Below are 10,225 nucleotides of genomic sequence, written 5' to 3'. Positions count from 1 at the left end.
GGTCCCAGCTGGGCTCAGGGCAGAGGAGGCGGCAGGGTCTGCAGTGTCCTCCCTGCAGCCCTACGGGCACCGGCTGCCTAAAGAGACAGAGAGGAGCAAGCTGAGCCTGCTCCATCTCTCTCCCAAGGGAAAAAGCAACCTCCCTAGCATGGTGGTGGGGACACAAGGCAGACCCTGGGCTGCTGCCCCCAACCCCATGCTCTCTCCTCGCAGGGGTCAGCAGCTGTGCCTCTTCACCCCTCTCCTGTGGAGCCGGTGCTTGCGTGCTTACTCCAGAGGGATACAGCTGCTTGTGCCACCCCGGCTACACGTTGGACCCCAGCCGCCTCCACTGCACCGGTAGGTTGGCACCTCCTCTGCCTGCCGGGACTCAATGGAACATTTGGTCTTTCAGGCTCCTGGGGGGAAGGTTTTCTGGCAGCTCTGCTGAGCCTTTGCCCACCCGCCATACCATGGGGCTGGCAGGGGGCTGCTGTGGTGACTGCCTCTCTTCATTCCTTGCCTGGGCACAGATGAAGACGAGTGCCTGAAAGATCCTTGCGCGGGAAAAGGTCGCTGCATCAACAGCGTGGGCTCCTATTTGTGCCTCTGCTACTCTGGGTACACCCTGGCTGTCTCGGAGGGCAAGCAGAGCTGTCAGGGTAAGTAGTGTCCGCCTGGCACAGGGCTGTCACCTCCCCAGGGTCTCCTCCGTCTCCCACCCTCGTGCTCTCTCATGCATGTGCACACACTCGTGCACACAGCGCATACACACCTGCACACACATGCACACACGGCCCCCCTCCCTCCCTGCAGGCCTGCCCATGGACAGCCTGATCCATGGGGATCACCCTTTCCTGCTCGCTCAGGGACAGGACCTTGCCCATGGAGATCTGGGCAGGAGCCTGTGATGCTAGCCCTGATCCCTGCTCCATGGCAAAGGGGGTGCAAAGGACAGATGGGAGGATGGAGGAGAGCCCTGGCATGGGTCTCCTGGGCAGAGCCTGATGCAAGTGGAGCACCTCCTCTCCTGCACCCAACCTTCCCCACACTGGAGCGGGAAAGACTCCAGGACTATCTCCCTGTTTGTTGCCAGATCGAGATGAATGTGAGCAGCCCTCTACCTGCCGGGGACAGCGATGCATCAACACTCCTGGCTCCTACCGCTGCGAGTGCAAGGAGGGCTTTGTCATGGGCCCCAGAGGACAGTGTGAAGGTGAAGCTCCCTGTTCCCCTGGCCCTCCAACCCACCCTGTGCAGGGCTGAACGCCTCCTTTTCTCACCACTCTGTGTATCCTCCAGAAAGGAGACACCCCCCATGTTTGTCTGCCCTGTTTGTCCCCCTGAGGGCTGCCTGTCCTCTGCTGCAGGAGGGATAGGCTTTCCTGGGCTGGGAGAGGGGAGTTCTCCCGAGATCTTCTCCCACCTCTCCAGGGAGATCCCCTACGACCAGCCCATGCTGGCTTCCTATTCTGGGAGGAGTTGCCCGTGCGTTTTCATGCCAGCTTGACTCTGTCACCAGACCCTCGTGCTGGCGAGTGGACTGCAGGGAGAGCAGGCTGCAGAAACTCAGGCCACCTGTCCCCACAGCATCCCGCTCACACGGCATGGCCGGGGCCCTTCAGAGCATTCGACCTTGCGAACATACGATGTGCCTGATAAAAGATCCCCCTTTCTCAGTAGCTCATCTCCAACAGAGTCGGAGACTATTTTAGGAGGCAGTACGGGAAGCAGGGCATGCACAGAATGCTGCTCCCCCCGCATGGCCTCCAGAAAGCACTTGCCTTAAGGACTTCCTGAGCTGGAGGCTGCATCCTAATCATACTTATGAAAGTCCCTGATGAAACAGCCCTGCACAGATGTTCTCTGATCCCTTCCTCTGCCCGTGCACATTCCTGGCCTTGGCAACATCCTGCGGCAGTAGGTTTTGCTTCTGGATTATGTCAGCCCTCAGGTGTGGGTGTGGGATCTTGAGTGATAAATGGGACTATACAAAGTGTTGCCCAAGCCCTGGAAAACTCGTTTCACCTCCTCTTGGGCATCACTATCCCCCGGAGCGGGGGCTCTCAGAATCCAGCTGGAGGGGACATCCTGGAGAAAGCTGCACTGTTTGCCTTTGGAAGCCTGAAAGGAGTGTGTTTCTTGGCAGATATCAACGAGTGTGTGGATCCCAGCCCTTGCCCCCGCGGGAAGTGTGTCAATACGCTAGGCTCCTACAAGTGTGTCAGCTGCGGGGATGGCTACCAGCCCAGGAATGGGAGATGTGTTGGTGAGGAACGTGGGCTGTCTCTGGGAGCACCCACGGCCCCCTGTGGCAGTGTTCCCTTTAAGCCTCAAAAGGAGCAGGGGCATGGGCAGCACGCTCCTCATGCGGGCAGCCAGCCTGCGTGGCCAGGGCACAGTGCCCTCGCAATTTTTGGTGGCCCTGAGCACCCTCCCATTCCATATTGTTCTCTGCTGTGTCACACAGATGTGGACGAGTGTCTTGTGGAGGGGACCTGTGCTCACGGGCGTTGTGTCAACCTGGACGGCTCCTTCCGCTGTTCCTGCTACCAGGGCTATGAGTTGGCACCTGATGGGAAGAGCTGCCAAGGTACCGGGTAGCTGTGAGTCCAGAGCCTCTGATGTGTCATACACCCAGTCCAGAGGTTTCCCTGGGCTCTTCCTGAGCACTTGGTTCTGCCCAAGTCCTGGGCACCGAGTTGGCTGGTTCCCTGGTCATGGTTCCTCTGCATCCTTTCCACTCATCTCGCTCTCCCTTGTGTGCTTATGCAGACGTCGATGAGTGCGCTGCACAGGCTGCCTGTCCCTCTGGACTCTGCCTCAACACCGAGGGCTCCTACTCCTGCATGGCTTGTGATGCTGGCTACGCCGTGTCCAGAGATGGCAGCACATGTGAAGGTATCACTTTCTCAGGGACAGAGAAGCGGGTGCTGGAGGGAATGAGGGAAGAGACATTGCCATAGCTGGGTTATTGGTGCAGCCCAGGGACTTAGTTAGCCTCAGGATCCTTCTCCAGCTCTTCAGCTCTCTGATCAGGAGATAGGGAGCGGGGGGCTGGGAGCTGCAAGCAGATGTCACCTAGAGCAGCAGGAAGGTGATCTTCCTCACCCAGGAAAGGGATGGGGAGCAATGACTCATTGATGAGACTCCTGGACTAATGGTGACCTGGAGGATGCTGACAAAGGCTGTAGGAGTACAGGAGGCCTGGAAACATAGGCAGAGCAGAGCTGTGTGTGGTTCAAAGTTCAGTGTCTGGAAGTGTGTGTCTGGAAGCGTGTGCCCTAAATGTAGGTCCTCAACAGGGGGAGAAACTTTGGATCCACAGCCAGTGGAAAGACTATGGGCACCCAGGGTTCATCTTTTTTCCCCAGCTCCTAGTGTATCTTGGAAGTGTGCCAGTTATGCGTGGCAGAGGGTTAACACCAGCATGGATCTGTGTTGGTTGCTTTGCTCAGACATGAGAGCGATCCATCCCAGCCTTACAGCCCGACTGCCCCAGCGCAGGCAGGGAAACTCTCTCCCTGGTGGCTGCCCCCAGGGGACATCCTGGGCTTGAGATGTCTTGATGCAAGTTCCCTGCTTGGGGCAAGGGAAGGGGCAGAGCTGGCAAAGGTATTTGTTTAAAGATTGGCCCTGTGCTGTGGATTTCTCTCTGGAGCACTGCAGAGCTCTGCAGCCTGCTCATAGCTGGCAAACAGAAGATCTTGCCTTTGATGTGACTCTCAGAAGACCCCCCTGCATGGGGGCCTCCAGTGGGGGAGGAAGGGGAGGCTTTCCTCCCTCTCTTCTCCTCTGTTTTGGTGTCTGAGAAAGGCAGTGTGAAATGAGCTTATTTTCCATCTGATTTTTGGGTGCAATGGAAGAACCATGGTGTGATCCATTCTATCTGCCCTCCCCCTTTCCCAAGATGCCATGTGAGCCCCTTCTCAGCCACCTTGCCCCAGCTGTGTCACGAGGGCACCTTATCAGGATTCAATACTGTTTGGGTCACACTGACCCAGTGGCAGGATGGCACGTTCTTCCCTGCCTTGGCTGGTGGCCTTGTCTGTAGATCTGGGTTTCATATTTGAAAAATGATAAGGGTTTCATGATAGTTTTGTGATAAATAAACTAGGTTATGGTTCATCTCCAGAAGGATTCAAGAATATTGCTACTTGCTACCCTTTGAGACTGAACAGCTGGGAATCCTGCCCCAAGACAGTAGGGAGCGATGCTCTTTGCGTGATGCTCTTTATGCCTCTGAGGTGCTCAGTGCTCTGCGAAGGGCAGGAGAAGGTCCATGCCCTGCCCTTAGTAGCTGTCAGTCTCAGAGCTTTAGCTCCAGGCAGGGGAGAAGTACAGCAGGACCTTCTCCACTAGCATGTCTTCTGCTGGCTGCACACCAGCCCATCCTTCTGATTAGCGGCATCCTCCAATGCTTCCCCCTGCCTCATGGGGCTGCAGGCACTGGCAGTCTGCTGGCACATCACAGCCCCCTGTTAGAGGGAAGGCACCCCTCTCTTCTCTGCTGTCAGCAAAACCCTCAGAGTGCCAGCAGGCTCTGCCCAAGGCCTGGGGGAGTTGGATGGGAGAGGGTTTGTGGGGAAATCTGCACCTGGGTAAGAACTGATGTAAGCCGTCAGCCAGCTTTGCCAGGAGAAGGACGTTGTAGGCAGGTCTGGCAGATAGGAAAGCAGAGCCACAGCTAGGTTACTCTCCTGATGTTTGCTCTTGTGCAGTTTGTCGGCAACTGTGGCTTTGCGCTGGTTGTGGTACCCAGTGCAGAGCTCTGCTGGAGGTGGACACTGGGGCTAGCAGTATTCCTGTGCTCACAGAATCACAGAATGGGTGAGGTTGGAAGGGACCTCTGGAGATCATCTTGCCCAACACTCCTGCTCAAGCAGGGCCACCTGGAGCTGCTTACCCAGGACCATGTCCAGATAACTTTTGAATATCTCCAAGGAGGGAGACTCCACAGCCTCTTTGGGCAATCTGTGCTAGTTCTCAGTAACCTTTGTAGTAAAAAAGTGTTTCCTGATCTTCAGATGGGACCTCCTGTGTTTCAGTTTGAGCCCGTTGCCTCTGGTCCTGTCACTGGGCACCATTGACTTGGTGCTGGGATCCAGTTTATCCTGGTCCCTATGATGGAGGGATTCTCTGCCCTCGTCTCACTGTGACTGGATGGTCTGGGAGGGCAGCTCAAACCCACCTTGCAGGCCAAAAGCTGGGTGATGGCTTCTCTGGGTGGGGATCTTCTCCAGTGACAGCCAGAGCTCAGGCCTCACTGCTCTGCCCTTCTGCTTGGCAGATATGGATGAGTGTGAGAACCCTGCTGTTCAGTGCCTGGGGGGAGACTGCAGGAACACCCTGGGCTCCTACGAGTGCCACTGCCAGGCTGGCTTCGAGCTCATCAACGGCACTGCGTGTGAAGGTACGAACCCCATCCCTGCAGCCCTCTGAGTCCAGGGCATAGAAGCCTCCCTATAGATCCCCCATCTTTCTTGGCAGGGAGGATGCCAGTGCCAAGGTAGGTGATGCCACCATGCATGGCACATCCATAAGGTTATAGCGAACTTCAGGATCACCATGGACAGGGAAGATCTCTGTCTCCATGGCAAGAAACCCAGGGCCAGGAGCCCTGCAAGGGCTGCCTGTGAGAGAATGGAGAGAGGGAATCCATGTGGCTTAGGTGAAGGATGCCACCCGGAGCTGGGTGTGTGGCCCTTACTCTGCTGCCTCTGCAGATGTGAACGAGTGCCTGAACAGCGAGATCTGCAGCCCCAATGGCGAGTGTCTCAACAGTCATGGATCTTACTTCTGCATTTGTGCTCCTGGCTTCTCGAACGTGGCTGGTAGAGTCAGCTGCCAAGGTGAGCTGGAGGATGTCAGGGACATACCTCAGGACCTGCCCTCTGCTGCCTGCCCTGCTGTGAGATCCAGATTGACGATTTTGGCCTGATTTTGCAGATGTGGATGAATGCGCAGACAAGTCCCGGTGCTCGCAAGGCCAGTGCCTGAACACAGAAGGCTCCTACAGGTGTCTGTGTGAAAATGGGTTCAAACACTCCCAGGAGACTGATGACTGCGTGGGTGAGAGCTCATCGCTGGGGAGATCAGCCCCCTGGAATTTGGGGGCGATGGATGCAGCCAGTGCAGGGGGGAGGGCAGTTCTCCTCCCAGCACCTAAAGTTGCTGGTGACTTGTAAGGAGGACTAGCAATGGCTTAAGGCCTCTGGCCAACTGAACTTGACCGGGCTGCTGCAATAAGCAAGCAGGGTCCCCATCTGACCATCCTCATTTCTTTGCCCTCCTCCCTGCAGACGTGGATGAGTGTAAAGAGTACGGGGATGCCATCTGTGGCACGTGGCGGTGCCAGAATAGCCTGGGCTCCTACCGTTGTATCATGGGCTGCCAGCCCGGCTTCCACTGGACCCCCTTGGGTGACTGCATTGGTGAGTACAGCCCCGGGTGTCCCTGTCCCTCCTCCTGGCAGGGACAGGGTGGCTGTGGGACGTCTCTGCCAGGGGCGCGGGGGAGAAGGAGGAGGAGGAGGAAGCATGTGGCTGGTGGAGAGGCAGATAATGCTGAAAGTTTGTTTTCTTGGCTGAGCTGCCTGCTTGTGTCTAGACTTCTCTCTTCCTGGCATCTGGAACAGACACTGCATTGTGCTGCTTTCCGCTTGGGGAGAGTCCTGGGCAGGTTACAGCCATTCCAGGCTTGGGGCTGGACCGCAGCTCCCTGTAAGCTGTGCTTGCTGGGGCTGCTGCCTGTGCCAGTCACCTGCCTGGCAGGGCTGGATGAGGGGAAAGGCTGCTGGTACCACTGTGTGCTAGGCTGGGGAGTCTGGGTTTGGAGTTTAGGCTCCAGCAAAGAGGAAACAGCAAAGGGGTTTCTGCAGTTTTTGAGGCTCTCCCCGGCTTAGAGAACGCTGCAGCAAGGAGGAGCTGCTGCCAGCCGCTGGGCTCTGGGCTGTGCCAGGACTCAGACTTAGCACGTGGAGCTGCTCCTGGCCTTGGGAGCTGTGAGCTGTGGGCACGCAGCTGCTCTGCCTGCTCCGGGGAAATAAATCTGCCCTGTGCAGTGGTAGGAGGGGAGTAGGATGCAGCCAGCAGAGCTGTAAACCTGCCCTCCATAGGCAGAGGATCCAGTTGTGACTGTCCAGCCCCACCAAGGCTTGGGCAAGGCAGAAATTACTCCCTGGCACTGTAGCAGTTGGAGAAGGACGAGGTCGAGCAGAATGGGGCAGGAGAGTATTACCCTAGATCTGTCTGCGCTTGCCCCACGCACTGCAGTTGCACCCTTGTATCTCCTGCCGATGTGAGCCTGTAGGCTCTGTGTCCCTTTGTGCCTCTGCAGGGACCTGTGCTACCCTCAGTTGCCCCTGCCAGCCACCTCCCACACTTGCCATCCATTTCCCATTCCCACCCTGTTCCTGTTGCTCTATCCACGTGGCCTTTCTGCAGCTCTGGATGTTGCAGGAAGCTTCTATTAACAGGCACATTCATAGCAGGGGAGTGAGGGACTCAGCCAGACCCAGTCCCTCACATCAAGGGAATGCCTGCTCCATCCCCAGGTCTTGGGGTCAGAGCAGAAGGGCCTGGGCAGGGGGAGGTGAATGGGAGAGGTGGGGTCTGGGGCAATTCCCACTCTCCGCTCTGCTGCAGACATAGATGAGTGCGCCAACGAGACGCTGTGCGGGAGCCACGGCTTCTGTGAGAACTCAGATGGCTCCTTCCGCTGCCTCTGCGACCGTGGCTATGAGAGCTCACCCTCCGGGCACTACTGCGTTGGTGAGTCTCCCGCGATCACTCTGCCAGCCAGTGAGGGAGAGCCATTGGCAATGCCAGGCTGGTGTCCCTGCTGTGTGGTGGCTCCTGGGGCATGGACGGGGACTGCATGCACGCATGGAGAATCCCAGATGTGGACAGGGCAGCTCATGGAGGGAAAACCCCTCCTTTTAGCACAGCAGATCCTTGGCACTGCAAAGGAACTGGGATCTATGAAAAAGTGAGTGGCTCCCAGTGAACATGAACCCCTTCTCTGTGCAGATGGAAAGGAGGTGCTTTGGGGCTGGAGGCACTGAAGGTACTAGAGAGGTCGTTTAATGGGTACCTGGAAAGAACAGGCAGGGTGTAATATAAGGCAAAATGTTTTCACCATGAAGACAATGGAACGGCGGTGCAGTGGAACAGATGCCCAAGATGGCTGTGCAGTCGCCACCCTTGGAGGTTTAAAAGACCCAACAAGACAAAGCCCTGAGCAGCCTGGTGGGATCCCGTAACTGACCCTGCTTTGAGCAGGGAGTTGGCCTAGAGATCTCCAGTGGTCCCTTCAAACTTGGATGATCCTGTGATCCAGTGACTCACTGCAAGCTGGAGTTCAGGCTCCTTGAATCCACTAAGAGCAGGAAGGGCAGGAAGTTCTTGCCAGACTTGTGTTGAGCCACAGTGTGAACAGAGCGCTCAGCTCATCCCTAGCAGCTTCCATCTCCCTGCTGAAGGGTGACCCCATGCTGCAGACCGTGCACAGGCTGCCCATGCAGAGGCAGGGCTACAGCTGCCACCGCTGCCTCTTGCTTTGCAGATGTGAATGAGTGCGAGCTGATGGTTGCCGTGTGCGGGACTGCACTCTGCGAGAACGTGGAGGGATCCTTCCTCTGTCTCTGCCCCAGCGACCACGAGGAGTATGACACAGAGACAGGGCAATGCCAGCCCCGAGCAGCCATGGGTGAGTAGGTAGCTAGGACAGAAGCATGAGTGGCAGCTAGAGCAGGAGCGTGGTAGCCCTGGCTAGGGTGAGATAAAGCTGAGACATTGCCAGGACTGTACAAGCCCACGCAGGCATGGGCAAGCTTTCATCTGGGGAGAGCTGCAGAGCCTGAAATTGGGGACCTGGGAAGGCCATGCTGCCAGTGATGGGTGTGCTCTGGGACCTCCTAGGTGTGGGATGCTGCGTTGGGGTGCCAAGGACCCCATCCCGTCCCTGCTCTGCTGTCTTCTAGAGGGCCCTGAGACACACGCAGCCCACCTCTCTGACAGCGCAGAGCGCAAGCAGTGCTACTACCACATCAGTGACGTTCGCCTGTGTGACAGCGTCCTGGCCAAGAACATCACCAAGGAGGAGTGCTGCTGTACTGTGGGGGCAGCCTGGGGTGACAACTGTGAAACTTACCCCTGCCCCATCCTGGGCACAGGTAGGACTGTGGACCCACCACACCAGGCAAGGACAGTGCTCTGCCCACCAGCTCCACGTTGGTTGCACTAACGAGCTGTTTCTTTTCTTCCCATCTTCCCTTGGCATCTGCCTCCTGGCCAGTGGAGTACCAAGAGATCTGCCCTCTCGGGAAGGGCTATGTTCCCCAGGAAGATCTGCTCTCAGGAAAAGTCTCTTTCACAGGTACTAGCACCATTTTCTCTCATTTCTCCCAGGGTGAAGAGAGAGGGCGCTGTGCAAAGCCCTGCAGAGAGATGCATCCACAGAAATATCTCCCTGGGGCTGTGGTGGGGTATGCTAACATCCTGCTGCTGCTTTCCTCCATCCAGAGAAATCCCAGATTGCCAGTATCGCTGAGCTGGAAGTGCCCTTTCCTCCAGTCCTGCCTCACTGTTGGCAGTGACTCTTCTCTTGGTGCAAACGTCCCATGCCCATTTCAAACAGGAATGGGGTCCAGTAAGACACAGTTACTGATAGATGTCCCAGTGGCCGGCCAGCTCAGTCTTTGGTGCTTCACCTTCAGGGGACTCATGGTCTCAACCTTTCAGAAACACACATTAATTTCCTGTTTGTGAAACAATCCTGTTCTCTGTCATCCCTCCTCCTGCTCTGCCTGTGGGTGTTTCCCCCTCTGCTCCCAGGCATGTGGCTTGTGGGAGAGGTGGGGGGCTCACTCAGGCACCGGCCAGTCAAGGTGCCATGCCAGCTTTCTGCTCCACGGTTCTGCTCCCTGAGACTCTCTCCCTCCCTCCCTGCCTTCATCCCTCTCGCAGACATGGACGAGTGTGAGATATTTGGCTCCGAATTCTGCCGCAACGGACAGTGTTTGAACACGGTGCCGGGCTACAAGTGCTTCTGCCGTACAGGCTACTACTATGACTCCAGCAAGCTTGAGTGTGTGGGTAAGATGGCCTCAAAGAGCAGCAGGGGCTCCCACCATGTGCAGAGGGACAGCCGTGCTGCTGCACCCAGAGTTGTCCCTGCTGCCCCTGCTACAGGGCCAGGTCCAGGTGACAGGCTTCCTGTGACCCTCCTGGGGCACGAAAGAGGG

At 57.1% G+C, this 10,225-nt stretch overlaps 1 protein-coding gene across 1 annotated transcript in view; it reads left to right on the top strand.

Moving 5' to 3' along the window:
• The window catches only part of LTBP2 (latent transforming growth factor beta binding protein 2), a 66,618-nt gene that overhangs the window by 50,553 nt on the left and 5,840 nt on the right, over positions 1 to 10,225 (top strand). Inside the window, exons 16-30 of the mRNA XM_009887030.1 lie at positions 214 to 339; positions 513 to 641; positions 1,076 to 1,195; positions 2,129 to 2,248; positions 2,450 to 2,572; positions 2,755 to 2,880; positions 5,270 to 5,392; positions 5,706 to 5,831; positions 5,929 to 6,051; positions 6,282 to 6,413; positions 7,626 to 7,751; positions 8,545 to 8,688; positions 8,963 to 9,154; positions 9,277 to 9,357; positions 9,948 to 10,076. Coding sequence (XP_009885332.1) covers positions 214 to 339; positions 513 to 641; positions 1,076 to 1,195; positions 2,129 to 2,248; positions 2,450 to 2,572; positions 2,755 to 2,880; positions 5,270 to 5,392; positions 5,706 to 5,831; positions 5,929 to 6,051; positions 6,282 to 6,413; positions 7,626 to 7,751; positions 8,545 to 8,688; positions 8,963 to 9,154; positions 9,277 to 9,357; positions 9,948 to 10,076 — 1,920 coding nt within the window. The remainder of the gene's footprint in view (positions 1 to 213; positions 340 to 512; positions 642 to 1,075; positions 1,196 to 2,128; positions 2,249 to 2,449; positions 2,573 to 2,754; positions 2,881 to 5,269; positions 5,393 to 5,705; positions 5,832 to 5,928; positions 6,052 to 6,281; positions 6,414 to 7,625; positions 7,752 to 8,544; positions 8,689 to 8,962; positions 9,155 to 9,276; positions 9,358 to 9,947; positions 10,077 to 10,225) is intronic.

The sequence above is a fragment of the Charadrius vociferus genome, unplaced genomic scaffold (assembly GCF_000708025.1).
Source record: "Charadrius vociferus isolate BGI_N301 unplaced genomic scaffold, ASM70802v2 scaffold14, whole genome shotgun sequence".
NCBI classification, from domain to species: Eukaryota; Metazoa; Chordata; class Aves; order Charadriiformes; family Charadriidae; genus Charadrius; species Charadrius vociferus.
The sequence above is the reverse complement of the archived record's forward strand: the minus strand, read 5'-3'. Positions and strand labels throughout refer to the sequence as shown.